Source organism: Oncorhynchus keta, chromosome 13, assembly GCF_023373465.1.
Source record: "Oncorhynchus keta strain PuntledgeMale-10-30-2019 chromosome 13, Oket_V2, whole genome shotgun sequence".
In the NCBI taxonomy this organism is placed as follows: Eukaryota; Metazoa; Chordata; class Actinopteri; order Salmoniformes; family Salmonidae; genus Oncorhynchus; species Oncorhynchus keta.
Genome location: NC_068433.1, coordinates 35683995 through 35706325, shown reverse-complemented (window position 1 = coordinate 35706325; position 22331 = coordinate 35683995). Strand labels below are relative to the sequence as shown.

Here is a 22331-nt window from a genome sequence, read left to right as displayed (position 1 = left end):
AGTGTCTTCACTGACATTTTCAACCTGTCACTGACTGAGTCTGTAATACCAACATGTTTCAAGCAGACCACCATAGTCCCTGTGCCCAAGAACACTAAGGTAACCTGCCTAAATGACTATCGATCCATAGCACTCACATCTGTAGCCATGAAATGCTTTGAAATGCTGGTCATGGCTCACATCAACACCATTATCCCAGAAACCCTAGACCAACTCCAATTTGCATTACTGCACCAACCGATCCACAGATGACGCAATTTCTAATGCAATCCACACTGCCCTTCCCCACTTGGACAAAAGGAACACCTATGCGAGAATGCTATTCGTTGACAACAGCTCAGCGTTCAACACCATAGTACCCTCAAAGCTCATCACTAAGCTAAGGACCCTGGGACTAAACACATCCCTCTGCAACTGGATCCTGGACTTCCTGACGGGCCGCCCCCATGTGGTAAGGGTAGGTAACAACACATCCGCCACGCTGACCCTCAACACGGGTGCCCCTCAGCGGTGCGTGCTCAGCCCCCTCCTGTACTCACGGTTCTCTCTCATGACTGCAGAGCCAGGCATGACTCCAACAACGTCATCATTAAGTTTGCTGATGACAAAAGTGGTAGGCCTGATCACCAACAACGACGAGACAGCCTGTAGGGAGAAGGTCAGAGACCTGACCGTGTGGTGCAAGGATAACAACCTCTCCCTCAATGTGATCAAGACAAAGGAGATGATTGTGGACTATAGGAAATAGAGGACCGAGCATGAACCCATTCTCAACTGGGCTGAAGTGGAGCAGGTCGAAAGCTTCAAGTTCCTTGGCTTCCACATTACCAACAAACTAACATGGTCCAAGCACACCATGACAGTCATGAAGATGGCACGACAAAACCTATTCCCCCTCAGGAGACTGAAAAGATTTGGGTCTTCAGATTCTCAGAAGATTTTACAGCTGCACCATTGAGAGCATGACTGGTTGCATCACTACCTGGTATGGCAACTGCTCGGCCTCCGTATGCACTACAGAGGGTAGTGCATATGGCCCAGTACATCACCGGGGCCAAGCTTCCTGCCATCCAGGACCTCTGTACACGAAAGTGTCAGAGGAAGGACCCAAAAATTGTCACTCCAGTGTCATAGACTGTTCTGTCTGCTACCACACAGCAAGCTGTACCAGAGCGCCAAATCTAGGTCCAAGAGGCTTCTAAACAGCTTCTACCCCATAAGACTCCCAGACTAATTATTTGTTATTCTTAACTCTTACTTTCTTTGTTGTTGGTATTTTCTTAAAACTGCATTGTTGGTTAAGGGCTTGTATTCGCTCATGTGACATATACAATTTTGATCAAATTTGATTAGACAAATCACTTAGCGATCATTACGATAAGTAGCCTATTTTAGATAAATGTGTTTGAAGTTTGAAATGAAATGTTTGTTAACATGGGTGATTGTTAATAGGACAATTGATAGCTACAACCATTAAGCTAGTAGTAGTTTAAAGGATAATAAATTAAAAACTAGTGCACATTGTTATGAAGTTATTGCTCCAGATGGACTTTTGTCCATATCACACAGCTGTAGTAACTAACCGTAGACACTTGATTCCCAGGGGACAGTCACATAGCTCCTTGGCGTGGTGCAGACAGACGAGATGTTCTGGGCTGCAGGGACACGTCAGAGCTGACAGGAAACAGGTGGTCTTACACTTCTGACACTGCCGTTCGTCATCAGGGACCAGCTCAAACACCTCCTGCTCCGAGGACAGCACACCCTGCAGACAGAGGGAAAATCACAACCAGAAAACAATCCACTTCAACTAGACTGGAAGGACAAATGTGAAATTACAGAATTGATTCACTTTTGGGGTGATAGGAAATCATTTGAAACATATCTTTGGGATTGTGCGATGTCAACATATTGTTAGATAGTGTATCATCATAATGTATTCCCAAGTAAACCCTGCTTGCATTACTTCACCCTCTCTGTCCTGGCCCTCCTGTCAAGTTCTCCTAAAGTAACAAAAAGTTGTTTATATAGAAATCACCCTGGGCCCTGTCCCTCACCATCTCCTGCAAGTCCTGTCTGAGCCGTGTCTCTTCCTCCATCATCTCTCCCATCTCTCTGAAGACTGCAGCAGCCAGCTCCACATCCAGGCTCTCGGGGTCGGCAGCCATCTTGCACAGCAACTCCTCGTGGGAGAAGACACAGTAGCGGTGGAGCCGCCGGTAGTGGGCCACACACTGACGACCTATCGGGAGCTTGAAGGGGATGGACAAACAGAGACAATCAAAAGTCTAATCGATTCCTTGGATCTTTTCTCCTCAAAACATCAAGGAGAAGCAAAGAAAGCAATGGAACGGGAATATCTAAGATGATTGATTCACCAAGACAACAATGCAGACAGTAAGAACGGTATAAAACATTTTACGAAATGATTTTAAGCTCCCAACTAGGCTTGGGCGGTATACCGGGGCATTTGGAAATAGCCACGGGATGGTTTTCCAATACCGTCAATAGCGTTGAAACTACTTATTTGATGTATTTTTTAATTAATTTGTATATCTGTTGCTACTCAAGTAAATACCTGCGATCTTCCATTTCACCAGTAACATAAGCTTCATAATGAAAAATTAACGGTAGTCCCCAGTCACGTTGCTTTTGTTTACAAGCACAGAACTACCGAGACCACAGCCTTATGAGTCACTCACAGTTGTGCAGCATGCGCCAGGTGATCTAGTTACAGTATGGAATTCACAACTAAATGTTTGCCAGCAAGATATCTTATAACTGTCTAAAATGTGGTAAATGCTCTGAAGTTCTGCATTTGGTTTGCTAATTTAGTAGTTAGTTAGCTAAGTGGTTAGCTTCTTCCAAAATCAAGCATTCAGATAATCCCCTTCTGGATCCAAAGCCTTGCTGTCTAATATTTGTTTTGTGCGTGCAGCATTTGAGTTACTTGTATAGTTTAGGTCAGTGACTACTATATATTCGCAATGCGCTTGTTAGCATTTAGTTAGCATTCAATATGGGATTTGACATGTTCTTGTTAACATTGTTAACCTTTAGATTACGGATTATCAATTGGGTTTGAAAACAGTGCCGGTATTACCGAATATTCCGTTATGGCACAAAATCGGTATGATAATCTTGATATACTGCCCAAACCTACTCCAAATTTCAAAATTCCAATTAAACATTCTGGTTATATGTGTTTACACACAAACACTTGCTAAAACTTTAAACTCACCCAGTCTGCAGTACAGAAGTTGACAGCTTCAGCAAAGTTGTATCCCTGGTTGAAGCCACTGTGGTAGGCTCTGGGAAAGGTCACCACAAACTCCCCCGCACACTGGTTGGTGCGGAAAACCTAAGTGGCACAAACACACACCAGTAAAAGACACGATGCAGAATTGGTCTTGTAAAAACAGCTGTGGAAAAAGTACCCAATTGTCATACTTGAGTAAAAGTAAAGATGCCTTACTAGAAAATGACTCAAGTAAAAGTCACCCAGTAAAATACTACTTGAGTAAAAGTCTAAAAGTAAAAATTATTTAAAATTGCTTATATTACGCAAACCATATGGCAGTTTTCTTTTTTTCAATTTATGGATAGCCAGGGGCACACTCAAACACTCTGACATCATTTACAAATGAAGCATGTGTTTAGTGAGTCCGTCAGATCAGAGGCAATAGGGTAGACCAGGGATGTTTTCTTGATAAATTTGTGAATTGGACAATTTTCCTGTCCTGCTAAGCATTGTAAATGTAACGAGAACTTTTGGGTGTCAGGTAAAATGTCTGGCGAATGTAGTTAAGTAAAAGTTGTCCAAAATATAAAACAGTAATGTTCAGTATAGATACCAAAAAAAACTACTCAAGCAGTACTTTAAAGTATTTTTACTTAAGTACTTCACACCACTGCGTAAAAGAGGCCAGGGGCCGTATGTATCAAGCATCTCAGAGGCGGAGTTCTGATCGAGGGTCAGATCTCGACCCTTGAGATCTATAAACTTATTCATTGTGATCCAACAGGAAAACTGTTCCTAGATCAGCACTCCTCCTATGAAACAGTTGATACATACAGCTACTGATGGAAACACACACTACATACGGGCACTCCGTGCTCCATGAGGACGTTGGGATTCATGATGGTGACAAGCTGGTGCAACAGGTCAGGCTGAGAGTCAAACAGCTCTGGGGCCAGCTTCTTCATCACTGACTCCAGCTGCTCTGCCGCGTGGGCCGGGACACCATACCAAGTCTTAGGCTCCCCCCTGGAGAGACAGGCAGAGAGAGAAAATGGTTAACCAATCAGACAAATGAAGATAAGGACAACAATTGTATCTACGACCCATTGCAATGTAATGGGAATTTTAATGTTGGTGCTTTGCTTATAACTAATTTCTGTGTTCTATTACAATCTTCGGCAAAATCATTCGCAAGGACATTCCTGCAAAAATATTATTTGAAGATTAAATAGAGGGCTGTTATAAGCCAATGTTTGTGTTCATTCAAGTGACTGTACAAATCCTCACTTATCAGTAGCTGCAATTTGGCAGTACGCCCAGATGTTGTTTTGAGAACGAACAAAAGTTCTGTTTCAAGGTTTCAGAGAGGAGAGGAGAAGCCTCGTGAGGTGTTGGTCTGTCCCTCACCATCTCCGGTGTTGGTCTGTCATGTTATGAAACAGTATTGGTCAGTCACATGAATGAAACGAAACAGTAATGATTAATTAATTATGCTAAATCATGCAAATATAACTTGTCTGTGTATAGCCATATATAAGACAACTGCTGGGAATGGCCCAGGGAGAGCTCCTGATTGACATGTGTACTATGGTGTATTGAGTTGGAACCTCTCCAGCGCGCTGACAATAAACAAAGATTAATTTAAGATTTACTTTCCCTGTGTAAGAATTTTTCCACAACAGCAACATTGTATACGGTTTACATTGTTTTGTGAATTTTGTCTGTCTCTTCCCACTGAGGACTTAAAAAAAAACGTTATTTGTGTCCTTTGAACAAAAAAATATAGTATTACTAAATACTTGGGTAAGCGGCTGATTTAAGACAAGAAATTAATGTTTGTTACTTTACCAGTGAAGGAAGTTGATGGAGTAGCTCCAGTGGTCCTCAATGTGCCAGCAGAAGGAGGAGAAGCACATGCCCACATAGAGCCAGGGCACCTTCATGCCAGAGATATCCACGTTTATGTGGGTAAGGACCGACTGCTCCAGGACTGGCATGTTATTCAGGTTCCAGCCTGAATTGGCATACTCCTACAGAAGAACAAGACAGAGGTGATCAAAGTTACTTATTGATCGTAAATCACAAAAGCAAGCCATTAAGGGCGTGGATTTCATACTGGGGCTCTTTCTCAATTAATCTTTCCACGATTCCTTGTGTCCTGTCCTCTCTCTATTCCATAAAAGGCATTAGAGAAGGTCCGAATGTAGGAACAGATCTTCACCTCCAATGCGTTTTGAAAAGGTGGCGAAAGACTAACGAGAAAGAGTCGAGGTCATTTGTCCCAGGTGGTGCATAGTTACCTCTTCGTCTCCCAGTAGCCGTCTCTTGCCATCCCTAATGGGGAAGCCGCTGCCCACCTCCTTAGAGCTGATGTCAGCTCCGTACTCCACAATGACATCCTCCTCGATGGAGCTCACCAGACGCCAGAACTCCTTCTCCACTAGCTCTGTAGGCACCATCTGGGGGTGCAGAGAAAGGAGAACGCACACATGCATTGTTTAGATGCGATTGTGCATTAGTGGGAGAGAAAGGTAAGGTGATCAACTTCAAACAGCATGAAGGACGAAAAAAAAAGAAGATAAATCACCCCAAAAAAGTGTGTTGAATACGTCAGACTTGATTTTGAGATGGACCTAGCCAGAACATACAGTGGGGCAAAAAAGTATTTAGTCAGCCACCAATTGTGCAAGTTCTCCCACTTAAAAAGATGAGAGGCCTGTAATTTTCATCATATGTACACTTCAACTAGGACAGACAAAATGAGAAAAAAATCCAGAAAATCACATTGTAGGATTTTTTATGAATTTATTTGCAAATTATGGTGGAAAATAAGTATTTGGTCACCTACAAACAAGCAAGATTTCTGGCTCTCACAGACCTGTAACTTGTTTAAGAGGCTCCTCTGTCCTCCACTCGTTACCTGTATTTATGGCACCTGTTTGAACTTGTTATCAGTATAAAAGACACCTGTCCACAACCAGTCACACTCCAAACCCCACTATGGCCAAGACCAAAGAGCTGTCAAAGGACACCAGAAACAAAATTGTAGACCTGCACCAGGCTGGGAAGACTGAATCTGCAATAGGTAAGCATCTTGGTTTGAAGAAATCAACTGTGGGAGCAATTATTAGGAAATGGAAGACATACAAGACAACTGATAATCTCTCTCGATCTGGGGCTCCACGCAAGATCTCACCCCGTGGGGTCAACATGATCACAAGAACAGTGAGCAAAAATCCCAGAACCACACAGTGGGACCTAGTGAATGACCTGCAGAGAGCTGGGACCAAAGTAACAAAGCCTACCATCAGCAAGGGCATTGAAGATTAAACGTGGCTGGGTCTTTCAGCATGACAATGGTCCCAAACACACCGCCCTGGCAATGAAGGAGTGGCTTCGTAAGAAGCATTTCAAGGTCCTGGAGTGGCCTAGCCAGTCTCCAGATCTCAACCCCATAGAAAATCTTTGGAGGGAGTTGAAAGTCCGTGTTGCCCAGCAACAGCCCCAAAACATCACTGCTCTAGAGGAGATCTGCATGGAGGAATGGGCCAAAACACCAGCAACAGTGTGTGAGAACGTTGTGAAGACTTACAGAAAACATTTGACCTCTGTCATTGCCAACAAAGGGTATATAACAAAGTATTGAGATAAACTTTTGTTATTGACCCAATACTTATTTTTCACCATAATTTGCAAATAAATTCATTTGAAAAAATCCTACAATGTGATTTTCTGGATTTTTTTTCTTCTCATTTTGTCTGTCATAGTTGAAGTGTACCTATGATGAAAAGTACAGGCCTCTCTCATATTTTTAAGTGGGAGAACGTGCACAATTGGTGGCTGACTAAATAATTTTTTGCCCCACTGTATGTATTCCAAAATAAAAACGTTTTCTTTAGAATTTTGCCTATTACTCAAGGTGACCGTTTGATTTTGAAACGTACGTGCACAGGCATGTTGAAGTAGTCTGACTTGAAGTGGTCAGCCATCTCTCCAAAGCTCTGGAGGGTGTACTCCCTCACGGCTTGCTCAAAGCCAAACGCCTCCCGCGGCTTACTGCACTCCTGTAGGGTGAAAATCAAAAAATATTTCATATTTGAGATTCTTCAAAGCAGACACCACTTGCCTTGACAATTTTACACTGTTGGCATTCTCTCAACCAGCTTCACCTGGAATGCTTTTCCAGTCTTGAAGCAGTTCCCACATATGCTCTTATTGGCTAAATTTCCTTCACTCTGCGGTCCAACTCACTTGGGTTGAGGTTGGGTGATTGCGGAGGCCAGGTCATCTGATGCAGCACTCCATTACAGCACTCCACCCTTACACAGCCTGGAGGTGTTTGGTCATCGGCCTGTTGAAAACAAATGATAGTCCCACTCAGCGCAAAGCAGATGGGATGGGATGGAATATTGCTGCAGAATGATGTGGTAGCCATGCTGGTTAAATGGGGAACCACACATGGGGAACCATCATCTGCTCGCCTACTCTGCGTCTGAAAGACACGGCGGTTGGAACCACAATTCTCAAATTTGGACAAGGACAGATTTCCACCGGTCGATTGTCCATTGCTCGTATTTCTTGTCCCAAGCAAGTCTCTTCTTCTTCTTATTGGTGTCCTTTAGTAGTAGTTTCTTTGTAGCAATTCAAACCTGAAGGCCTGATTCACACATCCCCCTCAGAAATTTTGAGATGTCTGTTACTTTAACTCTGAAGCATTTATTCGGGCTGAATTTTCTGAGGCTGGTACCTCTAATGAACTTGTCCTCTGCAGCAGAGGTAAGTCTGGGTCTTCCTTTCCTGTGGCGGTCCTCGTGAGAGCCAATTTCATCATAGTGCTTGGTTTTTGCGACTGTTCTTGAAGTTCTTGACATTTTCCGTATTGACTGACCTCCATGTCTTAAAGTAATGATGGACTGTCGTTTCTCTTTGCTTATTAGAGATGTTCTTGCCATAATATGGACTTGGTCTTTTACCAAATAGGGCTATCTTCTGTATACCCCCCTACCTTGTCACAATTTCTGATTGGCTCAAATGCATTGAGGCACACCTGTTAATTGAAATGCATTCCAGGTGACTACCTCAAGAAGCTGGGTGAGAGAATGCCAAGAGTGTACAAAGCTGTCATCAAGGCAAAGGGTGGCTATTTGAAGAAGCTCAAATATATGCTGATTTGTTTAACACTTTTTTTGGTTACTATATGATTCCATATGTGTTTTTTCATAGTTCTGATGTCTTCAGTATTATTCTACAATGTAGAAATTGTAAAAACAAAGAAAAACCCTTGAATGAGTAGGTGTGTCAAAACCTGACCGGTTCTGTATATCATCACAGCTTAACAAACACTACAACCTATTCATACGGAGCCAAAATTATAACACGTGGTAGGCAGGTGTGAACTGTATGTATTTATGCACTATATGTGGTGATGTTGTGCTATTTGAGATGCATTTTCCGAAAGCAATACAAGAAATAAATTATTATAATTCACAACTTCTGCAAAAATCTTCCATTGATATAGAATACATGCATGACAAGCATGAAAATTCAAGTTAACTGTCGTGGGTTTCTTAAGTGAGAAATCAGCTTCGGCTTGGGTAGTGGTAGGGTCACCAGAGTTCCATACCTCAGCAACACATTTGGGGCATCGCCAGTCCCCCTTAGGGACATCCTGTAGGGGCGGAATCAGACAGAAGGTGTGGTAGCTGTCATCACAGCCGTCACACAGCAGGAGGCGGTCCTCCTCGTCACCCCGCCCACACATCAGGCACATGTACAGGTCAATCTGGGGTATCTATAACAGGAAATACAGAATAATAATAAATCAAATGATTACGTTCAAAAAATGGTCCATGAAACAAAAAATATATTTTGAGCTGTTGTCCACTAGTGATTCATTTGTTTCTAAGCACTCTAGTGAGTTAGAACAGGACAACACAGACAGTGAAGAAAAGTTTAAATCAACTCATACTTACAACAAAAAAAATCTAGATTTAATTATAGAATATTAGACCGACACAAATGAGGAAGTTAACTGGTGATACTCACAAAGTTGACCTCCAGGGTTTCTTTGCGTGGTCGCATCTTAATGGCGAAGGCCTGGGCCTTCAGGTGACGCTGCTTCTTATTGAACCCATCGTCTTCTCATGTAACATAAGAGAACAGAATTGCTCCAATACGGAGCTGAGGGAATTGACATTCCACAACTTGCATTTTCCCAAAAAATTCACAAAGAACATTGCACACTAATTATGCTCCAAAACATTTAAATGGGTATAGCAACCAACATTTCGGCACAAAGTGCCTTCTTCAGGGTTAAATGGCAAATGCTTGAACCAGGTTATGTAGACAAACAGTGCAATTAGTTCAGCTAATGAACACAGTGAGGAGAGTATCATTGTAATTAAGATAATGAGGGACAAAAAATTGGAACTGTTAAAAAAAACTAAGATTATACAGCGTGTCAAGATGTAAATAATTGCCCCATGTATTCAACATCTTATGCCAACACGATCAGATATAATTTAAAATCTTGGTCGACCGAGAGTGGTCTTTTCTTTCAAACTTTTTAAGCTGTGTACTTTTACGTGTATAGACACACCCTGTGTTTGTTGAAATAATTAAGATACAAACAACTCAAAAGGGAACCCGATGTCCACGCTGTGTTAAAATCACTCTCTCCCTCTCCCAGCAGGCACTACAGCACAGCAAGTGTTCATAGTGCTGTCCACGCTGAAGCTGCAACATAAGTACAGTCAATTTTCTTTTTTCTTACTTGTCTCTGAGAAGTTCTGTTACCGAAATTGTTTAGGAAAACCATTCCTTCCCTATTCCATCAACCCTTTCTCTCTTTACATGAAATATGTGTGCAATGCATCCACATGACCAATAGGGCCTGACCTACAGACCACCATAATCACATCAATAAACTGGTTATAACAAATGCCCAGCATTATAACAGCAAAATGGATGCGGAGGACATGAAAAAGAAACTTGGGAACAGGGGAATGCCAAACAGGTGCCGTTAGATTACAATATAATTGTTCTGCCCGTTTGGAACAATGTAAACATTAAATAAATGAAGTAATACCAGAGTCTGCTTTAAAACCTTTAATACAAATATTAAAAACAGACGAAATTGTGAAATTGCTTTACCCAACATTTTGCGTTGTGTGAGGCTTGGTGCTCACATAAATCAGAGAAGGATATTAAACAAACATTCAAACAGGCAACAAAAGCAGGATCTGTCTTCTGTTGGTAGATATATATATATGGATTATTTATAAATTAAGGCATGTTTAACAGTTAGGCTATTGAGTATTGGCCCAATTAAGTTGGGGTTTCCTCTCGCCTCAATTTTCTAAGTCAATTAAGGCACGGGTTGTTTCCTCATCGCCTCACTCCGCCACTGTCTCTGCCGCATAGTTCTCAACACCAATATGCTGGTTAACTTGCTATTATGCACATAGCAACATACAGGGAATGGCGCCATTTCAACGCTGCACTGAAGATTGTTTCAGAACTGTTCGTGACCACTATCCATTATGGGAAAAAAATATTACTTTATGATAAATGTCTCTGTTAGTGTTGCACCATTATTCTTGCATAATATAACCATTTACAATTTCAGTACCACGTCTTAGAGTGATGGACCGTGAGATCCCCAAGGCCTCCGCAATGGATTAGTCCACTGAGACATATGAATCAGACAGGTGTTTGGTGCACCATAAAAAAATATATATAAATTTGTGACTCCTCGACAAAAGAAATCTCAGTTAAACATGTCTATTGGCCAAACAATTGACTAAAAATCCACTAGAGACAGTGCCTTCGGAAAGTATTGAGACACCTTTATCACATTACAGCCTTTTCTAAAATGTATTAAATAAAAATAAAATCGATCTACACACAATACCCCATAATAAAAAAGAGAAACAGGTTTTGGAATGACTATATTTATATATATATATATATATAAAAACATATTTATATAAGTATTCAGACCCTTTGCTATGAGACTTGAAATTGAGCTCAGGTGCATCCTGTTTCCACTGATCATGCTTGAGATGTTTCTACAACTTGACTGGAGTTCACCTGCGGTAAATTATATTGGACATGATTTGGAAAGGCACACACCCGTCTATATAAAAAGGTCCCACAGTTGACAGTGCATGTCAGAGAAAAAACCAAGCCATGAGGTCGAAAGAATTGCCCGTAGAGCTCTGAGACATGATTGTGTCAAGGCACAGATCTGGGGAAGGGTACCAAAACATTTCTGCAGCATTGAAGGTCCCCAAGAACACAGTGGCCTCCATAATTCTTAAATGGAAGAAGTTTGGAACCACCAAGACTCCTCCTAGAGCTGGCCACACTGAGCAATCAGGGGAGAAGGGCCTTGGTCAAGAACCCAATGGTCAATGACAGAGCTCCAGAGTTCTTCTGTGGAGATGGGAGAACCTTCCAGAAGGACAACCATCTCTGCAGCACTCCACCAATCAGGCCTTTATGGTAGAGTGGCCAGACAGAAGCCACCTGATAGCCCACTTGGAGTTTGCCAAAAGGCACCGAAAGACTCTCAGATCACGAGAAACGAGATTCTCTTGTCTAATGAAAACAAGATTGAAGTCCTTGGCCTGAATGCCAAGCATCACATCTGGAGGAAACCTGGATCCATCCCTACGGTGAAGCATGGTGGCAGCATCATGCTGTGGGGATGTTTTCAGTGGTAGGGGCTGGGTGACTAGTCAGGATCAAGGCAAAGTACAGAGTTTCTTTAAAACCTGCTCCAAAGAGCTCAAGACCTCAGACTGGGGCGAAGGATCACCTTCCAACAGGACAACGACCCTAAGCACACAGCCAAGACAATGCATCAGTGGCTTTAGGACAAGTCTCTGAATGTCCTTAACCTGTCTAGGACTGGGGTTCAGCTAGCGTAGTGCAGGGTGCCAAATTCAAAATAACAAAAATCTCATAATGAAAATTCCTCACGCATACAAGTATTTTACACCATTTTAAAGATAGAATTCTCGTTAATCCAGCCAGTGTCTGATTTCAAAAATAATTTACAGTGAAAGCACCACAAACTATTATGTTTGGCCACCACCAAGCCACAGAAAAACACAGCCATTATTCCAGGAGTCACAAAAAGCAGAAATAAGAGAAAAAGTGAATCACTAACCTTTGATGATCTTCATCAGATGACACTCATAGGACTTCATGTTACAGAATACATGTTTTGTTTGATAAAGTTCATATTGATATCCAAAAATCTCAGTTTACATTGGCATGCTAAGTTCAGTAGTTCTAAAACATGCAGTGATTGTGCAGAGAGCCACATCAATTTACAGAAATACTCATAATAAACATTGATAAAAATATGACTATTATACATGGAACTTTAGATAAACTTCTCCTTAATGCAACCGCTGTGTCAGATTTCAAAAAAACTTTACGGAGAAAGTAAACCATGCAATTATCTGAGTACAGCCTTTAGACAACAAAGCAGCCAAACATATACCCGCCATATTGGGTAGTCAACATTAGTCAGAAATAGCATTTTAAATAGTCACTTGCCTTTGATGATCTTCAGAATGCACTCCCAGGAATCCCAGTTCCACCGTAAATGTTTGATATGTTCGATACTGTCCATCAGTTACATCCAAATATCTTCTTTTGTTAGGGCGTTTGGTAAACAAATTCAAAAGCGTATTCAGGTGGCGCCGAACGTCGGACCAAAAGTTTAAAAAGTTCCGTTACAGCCCATAGAAACATGCCAACCTAAGTATGGAATCAATCTTTAGGATGTTTTTAACATAAAACCTCATTAATGTTCCAACCGGACAATTCCGTTGTCTGTACAAATGAAGTGGAACGCAGCTACCTTTCAAGTGATCGCACCAGACCGAGGCTGTGGCACCAGACCACTCACTCAAAGAGCCCTTATGAGCCCCTCCTTTAGAGTAGAATCCTCAAAACAGGTTCTAAATACTGTTGACATCTAGTGGAAGCCTTGGGAAGTGAAACAAAACTAATATCACCCTGTATCTTCAATGGGGGCTGAGTTGAAAAACTACAAACCTCAGATTTCCCACTTCCTGGTTGGATTTTTCTCAGGTTTTTGCCTGCCATATGAGTTCTCACAGACATCATTCAAACCGTTTTAGAAACTTCAGAGTGTTTTCTATCCAAATGTACTAATTATATGCATATTCCAGGTTTTACAGCTGAGTAGCAGGCAGCTTAATTTGGGCACGTTATTCATCCAAGCTACCCATTACTGCCCCCTACCCGAAAGAAGTTAAATGGCCAAGGGAGAGCCCGGACTTGAACCCGATCAAACATCTCTGGAGAGACGTGAAAATAGCTGTGCAGCAACTCTCCCCATCCAACCTGACAGAGCTTAAGAGGATCTGCAGAGAAGAATGGGAGAAACTCCCCAAATCCAGATGTGCAATGCTTGTAACATCATTCTCAAGAAGCCTCAAGGCTGTAATCACTGCCAAAGGAAGTGATTACAACAAAGTACTGAGTAAAGGGTCTAAATACTTATATAAAATGTTTATTCTCAGTTTTTAAGCAACAATTTCTAAAACCGTTTTGGCTTTGTCATTATGGGATATTGTGTGTGTAGATTGATGAGGGGGGAAAAACAATTTAATCAATGTTAGAATAAGGCTGTAACGTAACAAAAATGTGGAAAAAGTCGAGGGGTCCGTACACTTTCCGAAGGCATGCAAGGATGTACGCACGCACGTATGTATGCACGCACGAACACATGCATGCATGCATGTTAACATGCATTTCTTTTAACTAGGGAAATTGTGTCACTTCTCTTCTGTTCATTACACGCAGAGTCTGGCAATATGCAACAGTTTGGGCCGCCTGGCTTGTTGTGAACTAATTTGCCAGAATTTTACTTAATTATGACATAACATTGAAGGGTGTGCAATGTAACAGGAATACTTAGACTTATGGATGCAACCCATTAGAAAATACGGAACGGTTCCGTATTTCACTGAAAGAATAAACGTTATCTTTTCGAAATGATAGTTTCCGGATTTTACCATATTAATGACCTAAGGCTCGTATTTCTGTGTGTTATTATGTTATAATTAACTTCTCTAGGGTAGGGGGCAGCATTAGGAATTTTGGATGAAAAGCAATATATATATATATATATATATATATCACTGGTCGATTTGGATAGAACACACTCAAGTTTCCAAACCTGTTAAAATAATGTCTGTAAGTATAACAGAACTGATTTGGCAGGCGAAAACCTGAGAAAATCCATTCAGGAAGTATTTTGTTTTTTTGTCCTCTACTCAATGCCATTACAGTATCTATTGACTTAGGACTCAAAGTGCAGTCCCTATGCCTTCCACTAGATGTTAACAATCTTTCGAATTTGTTTCAGGCTTGTATTCTTATGAGGGAGTAAGACCAGTTTGAATGAGTGGACCCTGACATGTCACAGAGCTTTTTCATGCGCAATCCCGAGAGAGTGCATTTCTTGTTTACCTTTTATATTGACAACGTTATTGTCCGCCTGAAATATTATAGATAATCTGAGCTAAAAAACAAACCGGAGGGTTGAATATAAACATCGTTTGACATGTTTATGAATTTTACGAATACAATTTAGATTTTTTGGGATGCCTGTTTTGACTGCGTTTGAGCCTGTGGATTTCTGAAGAAAACACGCAAGCAAAACTGAGGTTTTTGGATATAAAGAGACTATCGCACAAAAGGAACATTTATTGAGTAAATTAATGTCTTCTGAGCGCAACCATATGGAGATCAACAAAAGGTAAGGGATTAATTTTATCTCTATTTCTGAGTTTTGTAACGCTTCTGCTTGGCTGCTTACTGTTTGTCAGCTGGGCTATGTTCTCAAATAATCTTAAGGTATGCTGTCGCTGTAAAGCATGTTTTAAATCTGACACCGTGGTTGGATTTACAAGAAGTTCATCTTTAACCCTATGTAAAATCTGTTTTGTTTTCTGAATTTTTATGAGTATTTCTGTATTTGAATTTGGCGCTCTGCAATCTCACTGGATGTTGGCCAGATTACCCTAGAGAGGTTAAGTATGATTTGATATAACAGTCTTCAATTCATTCAAACAGCATTGAGCTGTTTATGACTTCAAGCCTATCAACTCCTGAGCTAGTTAGCGGGGTGTGCGCTAATAGCGTTTCAAACGGTGACGTCACTTGATCTGAGACCTTGAAGTAGTTGTTCGCCTTGCTCTGCAAGGGCCGCGGCTTTTGTGGAGCAATGTGTAACGATGCTTCGAGGGTAGCTGTTGTCCGTGAGTTCCCGTTTCGAGCCCAGGTAGAGGCAAGGAGAGGGACGGAAGCTATACTGTTACACTGGCAATACTAAAGTGCCTATAAAAACATCTAATAGTCAAAGGTATATGAAATACAAATGGTATAGAGGGAAATATTCCTATAATAACTACAACCTAAAACTTCTTACCTGGGAATATTGAAGACTCATGTTAAAGGGAACCACCAGCTTTCGTATGTTCTCATGTTCTGAGCGAGGAACTTAAACATTAGCTTTCTTACATGGCACATATTACACTTTTACGTTCTACTCCAACACTTTGTTTTTTCATTATTTAAACCAAATTGAACATGTTTGATTATTTATTTGAGGCTAAATTGATTTTATTGATGTATTATATTAACTAAAAGTGTTCATTCAGTATTATTGTAATTGTCATTAATACAAATAATAATTATATATATATATATATATATATATATATATATATATATTTAAATCAGCCGATTTAATCAGTATCGGCTTCTTTGGTCCTCCAATAAATCGGTATTGGCGTGGAAAAATCATAATCGGTCGACCTCAAGCATGTACAGTAGAATTCAGAAGTTTACATACACCTGCCATCCTGTATGTGTGTTGTTCAGATTTACCGATCCTGTGCAGGTGTTGCACATGGTCTGCCACTGCGAGGACGATCAGCTGTCCGTCCTGTCTCCCTGTAGCGCTGTCTTAAGGGCTATATAAATACATTTGATCTTCGGTGTCTCACAGTACGTGCATTGCAATCTATAGCCCTGGCCACATCTACAGTCCTCATGCCCCCTTGCAGCATGCCTAAGGCACATTCATGCAAATGAACAAGGACCCTGGGCATCTTTATTTTTTTTTCTTCCCCAGAGTCAGTAGAAAGGTCTCTCTTAGTGTCCTAAGTCTCCATAACTGTGACCTTAATTGCATACCGTCTGTCAGCTGTTAGTGTCTTAACGACCGTTCCAAAGGTGCATGTTCGTTAATTGTTTATGGTTCATTGAACAAGCATGAGAAACAGTGTTTAACCTTTTTGGGATAAGGGGCAGCATTTTCACTTTTGGATGAATTAGCGTGCCCAGAGTGAACTGCCTCCTACTCTGTCCCAGATGCTAATATATGCATATTATTAGTAGTATTGGATAGAAAACACTAAGTTTCTAAAACTAATTGAATGTCTGTGAGTATAACACAACTGGAAAAATCCAACCAGGAAGTGGAACATTTGAGGTTTGTAGTTTTTCAAAGCTTGTCGTACCGCATACACAATGTCTATGGAGTCAAGTTGCACTTCCTACGGCTTCCACCAGATGTCAACCATCTTTAGAAACTGGTTTGAGGATTCTACTATAAAGGAGGGGCACATGAGACCTGTTTGAGTCAGTGAACTGGCAGAGTGTCTCAGGCTCGTGACGCGCGCTCCCGACAGCTCTCGTTCCAGTGCATTTCTTCAGACATAGGAATTCTCTGGTTGGAACATTAGATGTTTTATGTTAAAAACATCGTAAAGATTGATTCCATACATCGTTTGACTTGTTTATACGACCTGTAACGGAACTTTTCGAGTTTTTGTCTGAACGAAGTGCTCGCGCCTCATAAAGATGGATCACTGGGCTGAACACGTGAACAAGTGGCTATTTGGACATAAATGATGGACTTTATGGAACAAATCAGTCATTTATTGTCGAACTGGGATTCCTGGGAGTGCCTTCTGATGAAGATCATCAAAGGTAAGTGAACATTTATAGTGTTATTTCTAACTTCTGTTGACTCCAAAACAGTGGATAATTCTCTGGCTGGATTGGGCTCTGAGCGCCGTTCTCAGATTATGCTTTTTCCGTAAAGTTTTTTTCAAATCTGACACAGTGGTTGCATTAAAGAGAAGTCTCTAATTCTGTGAATAACACTTGTATCTTTTATCAATGTTTATTATGAGTATTTCTGCAAAATCACCAGATTCTTTGGAATCAAAACATTACTGCACGTAAGGCACCAATGTAAACTGAGATTTTTGGATGTAAATATGCACATTATCGAACAAAACATACATGTATTGTGTAACATGATGTCCTATGAGTGTCATCTGATGAAGATCATCAAAGGTTAGTGATTAATTTAATCTATATTTCTGCTTTTTGGCTGTGTTATTTTGACTTGTGCTTTCGCTGTAAAGCATTTTTTTTTATCGGACACGATGGGTAGATTAACAAGACGTTTCTTTCATTTGCTGTATTGGACTGTGTGAAAGTTACATATTTCTAAAAAATATATTTTGAATTTCGCGCGCTGTCTTTTCAGCGGAATGTTGTCGATGGGTTCCGCTAGCGGAACGCCAGCACTAGAAAGGTTAACACCCCCGGCCGTCCTACAATCTAAGCTAGATGCCCTCAATCTCACACAAATTATCACTGGACCTACCAGGTACAACCCTAAATCCGTAACCACGGTCACCCTCTTAGATATCATCCTGACCAACCTGCCCTCTAAATACACCTCTGCTGTCTTCAACCAGGACCATAGCCATCACTGCCTCCTTGCCTGCGTCTGTAATGGGTCTGCGGTTAAATGACCACCCCTCATCACTGTCAAATGCTCCCTAAAACACTTCAGCGAGCAGGCCTTTCTAATCGACCTGCCCCGGGTAACCTGGAAGGATATCGACCTTATTCCGTCAGTAGAGGATGCCTCTATTCTTTAAAAGTGCTTTCATCACCATCTTACATAAGCATGCCCGTTAAATTTAGAACGAGGAACAGATAAAGCCCCTGGTTCTCTCCAGACCTGACTGCCCTTGACCTGCACAAAAACATCCTGTGGCGTACTGCATTAGCATCAAATAGCCCCCACGATATGAAACTTTTCAGGATCATTAGGAACCAATATACACAGGCAGGAAAGCAAAGGCTAGCTTTTTCAAACAGAAATTTACATTCTGTAGCACAAACTCCAAAAAGTCTTGGGACACTGTAGTCCAAGGAGAATAAGAGCACCTCCTCCCAGCTGCCCACTGCACTGATGCTAGGAAACACTGTCACCACTGATAAATCCACAATAATTGAGAATTTCAAGAAGCATTTTTCTACAGCTGGCCATGCTTTCCACCTGGCTACCCCCTAACCCAGTCAACAGCTCTGCACCCCACACAGCAACTTTCCCAAGCCTCCCCCATTTCTCCCACACCTAAATCCAGATAGCTGATGTTCTGAACAAGCTGCAAAATCTGGATACCTACAAATCAGCTGGGCTAGACAGTCTGGACTCACTCCATCTAAAATTATCCGTCGCAATAGTTGCAACCCCTATTACTAGCCTGTTCAACCTCTCGTATCGTCTGAGTTGCCCAAAGATTGTAAAGCTGCCCTGGTCATCCCCCTCTTCAAAAGGGGGAGACTCTAGACCCAAACTGTTACAGACCTATATCTATCCTACCCTGCCTTTCTAAGGTCTTCGAAAGCCAAGTTAACAAACAGCTCACCGACCATTTCGAATCCCACCGTACCTTCTCCGCTATGCAATCTGGTTTCTGAGCTGGCCATGGGTGCACCTCAGCCACGCTCAAGGTCCTAAACGATATAACCATCATCGATAAAAGAATACTGCGCAGCAGTCTTCATCGACCTGGCCAAGGCTTTCGACTCTGTCAATCACCACATTCTTATCGACAGCCTTGGTTTCTCAAATTACTGCCTCGCCTTGTTCACCAACTAGTTCTCAGACAGAGTTCAGTGTGTCATATTGGAGGGTCTGTTGTCCGGACCTCTGGCAGTCTCTATGGGGGTGCCACAGGGTTCAATTCTCAGGACGACTCTTCTCTGTATACGTCAATGTCGTCACTCTTGCTGCTGGTTATTCTTTAATCCACCTCTACGCAGACAACACCATTCTGTATACCTCTGTCCCGTCTTTGGACACTGTGTTAACTAACCTCCAGACGAGCTTCAATGCCATGCAACTCCCCTTCCGTGGCCTCCAACTGCTCTTAAATGCAAGAAAAACTAAATGCATGCTCTTCAACCTATCGCTGCCAAGACCTGCCCGGTCGACTAGCATCACTACTCTGGGCGGTTTTGACTTAGAATATGTGGACAACTAACCAGACACCTAGGTATTTGTAGACGGTAAACTCTCCTTCCAGACTCACATTAACTTTGTATGGCTGCAATTCCGTTAACGGGAGCGATTTGACAACAACCAGTCAAAGTGTAGGACGCCATTTTCAAAACATAACAAAATCTCATAATTAACATTCCTCAAACATACATGTATCTCATACCATTTTAAAGCTATTCTAGTTGTTAATCTCACCACAGTGCCCGATTTGAAATATGCTTTACAGCAAAAGCACCACAAACGATTATGTTAGGTCACCACATAGCCACAGAAAAACACAGCCATTTTTTTCCCAGTCAAAGAGAGGAGTTTCAAAAAGCAGAAAGAGATAAAAATGAATCACTAACCTTTGATGATCTTCATCAGATGACACTAATAGGACTTCATGTTACACAATACATGTATGTTTTGTTTGATAAAGTTCATATTTATCCAAATATGAGTTTACATTGGCGCGTTACATTCACTAGTTCCAAAAACAACCCGTGATTTTGCATCGCCACATCATTCAACAGAAATACTCATCATAATTGTAGATGATAATACAAGTTATACACATGGAATTATAGATATACCTCTCCTTAATGCAACCGCTGTGTCTGATTTCAAAAATACTTTACAGAATAAGCCAGCCATGCAATAATCTGAGACGGCGCTCAGAAATATTTGTCACAATAGCCGCCATCTTGACGTCAACATAAACAAGAAATGACATGATAAATATTCCCTTACCTTTGATGATCTATATCAGAAAGCACTCCAGGAATCCCAGGTCCACAATACATGTTTGTTTTGTTCGATAATGTCCAAATACCTTATTTTGTTAGCGCGTTTGATATACATATCCAAACGCTCATTCTGGTCAGCGTTATATCCGACAAAAACGTTAAAAAGTTATATTACAAGAAACATTTCAAACTAAGTACAGAATCAATCATTAGGATGTTTTTAACATATAGCTTCAATAAAGTTCCAACCCGAGTTCTCCTTCTTACCATGAAGAATAAGCATGATCAGAAAATGGCTGACTGCCAATCTGACTGCAGATTCTGCTCTCATTCACCCCCACAACACCATAGAAGTCTCATTATAATTTCTATTGATGGTTGACATCTAGTGGAACCCCTAGACAGTGCAACATTAAGATCTCAAGGGGATTTCATTGGGGACTCTGGTGTGTACATACAAAGCTCATTTTGCCTGCCATATGATTTTTGTTTTACTCACAGACATCATTCAAACAGTTTAAGAAACCTCAGAGTGTTTTCTATCCAATACTAATAATATGCATATATCATCAACTGAAACTGAGGAGCAGGCCATTTACTTTAGGCACCTTATTCATCCAAGCTACTCAATACTGCCCCCCAGCCATAAGAAGTTAAACATCTCCAATCCAAAATTAAATCCAGTTGTTTTATTGACTGTACGTTTGTTTATTCCATGTGTAACTGTTGTTGTTTGTGTCTAACTGCTTTGTTTAATCTTGGACAGGTCGCAGTTGTAAATGAGAACTTGTTCTCAACTTGCCTCCCTAGTTAAATAAAGGTTAAATATATGTATTTTTGTATTAAATAAATCTTATGCAGCACGCCATCGTCAGCAAAGTAACTGTGTCGGGAGCTACACGAAATGGGCTTCCATGGCCGAGCAGCCGCACAAGATAGATTTTTGCAGTTTTAAAAAGTTCATTTTCTGCAATTCTACACATTTTGCCATGGAGCTGAAAGGAAATATTGCCGTTTTAAAGCTAATTTGGGGTCCCTGGCTGGGCCACTCAAGAATATTCAGAGACTTGTCCTGAAGCCACTCCTGCAATTGTCTTGGCTGTGTGCTTAGGATAATTGTCCTGTTGGAAGGTGAACCGTCACAGGTTGTCAAGAAACTCTGCACTTTGCTCCGTTCAGCTTTCCCTCAACCCAGACTGGTCGACTAGTTCCTGCCGCTGAAATACATCCCATAAGCATGACGCTGCCACCACCATGCTTCAGTGTAGGAATGGTATCAAATCAAACTTTGACACATGCAGTGATTTCAACAAGTGTAGACCTTACCATGAAATGCTTAGTTACAAGCCCTTGACTTTTATTTTTGATGTGTGTCGTTTTCAACTGCCTGCCTATACAGTATGTGTTGGGTTAAGACCCAGATTGCAGTTCCTATGGCTTCCACTAGATGTCAACAGTCGTTATAGACATTGTTTCAGGCTTGTATTCTGAAAAACGAGGAAGAAACAGCGTTTGACATGTTTCGACGAATTCTACCGGTACTATTAGGATATATTCATCTGCATGTTGTGACCGCCATTGAGCCAGTGGATTACTGAACAAAAGTTTTTGGGACATAAAGAGGAACTTTATCGAACAAAACAAACATTTGTGTAACAGGAACTCTTGTGACTGCAACCAGAAGAAGCTCAAAGGTAAGTGATTAATTGTATTGCTATTTCTGACTTTCCTGACTCCTCTACCTTGGCTTGAAAATGTTTGTATGCTTCTGTAAGCAGGGCGCTGTCCTCAGATAATCGAAATGGAATGCTTTCACCGTAAAGCCCTTTTAAAATCTGACACAGCGGCTAGCTTAACAAGAAGTTCAACTTTAAGCCGATGTATAACACTTATCTTTCATGAATGTTTATAATGAGTATTTCTGTATCTTGAATTT

At 41.2% G+C, this 22331-nt stretch overlaps 1 protein-coding gene across 10 annotated transcripts in view; it reads right to left on the bottom strand.

The window, feature by feature from the left end:
- Positions 1-22331, bottom strand: part of LOC118372493 (lysine-specific demethylase 5A-like) — a 93782-nt gene that overhangs the window by 39715 nt on the left and 31736 nt on the right. For 8 of the 10 annotated variants that reach the window (XM_052460052.1, XM_052460042.1, XM_052460046.1 and 5 more), the window contains 9 exons: positions 9287-9381; positions 8865-9032; positions 7186-7305; positions 5542-5700; positions 5090-5271; positions 4105-4267; positions 3242-3361; positions 2058-2252; positions 1584-1765 (listed from right to left, as the gene is read on the bottom strand). In XM_052460052.1, coding sequence (XP_052316012.1) covers positions 1584-1765; positions 2058-2252; positions 3242-3361; positions 4105-4267; positions 5090-5271; positions 5542-5700; positions 7186-7305; positions 8865-9032; positions 9287-9381 — 1384 coding nt within the window. The remainder of the gene's footprint in view (positions 1-1583; positions 1766-2057; positions 2253-3241; positions 3362-4104; positions 4268-5089; positions 5272-5541; positions 5701-7185; positions 7306-8864; positions 9033-9286; positions 9382-22331) is intronic. The other 2 variants (XM_052460043.1, XM_052460045.1) reach the window with 1 other exon arrangement.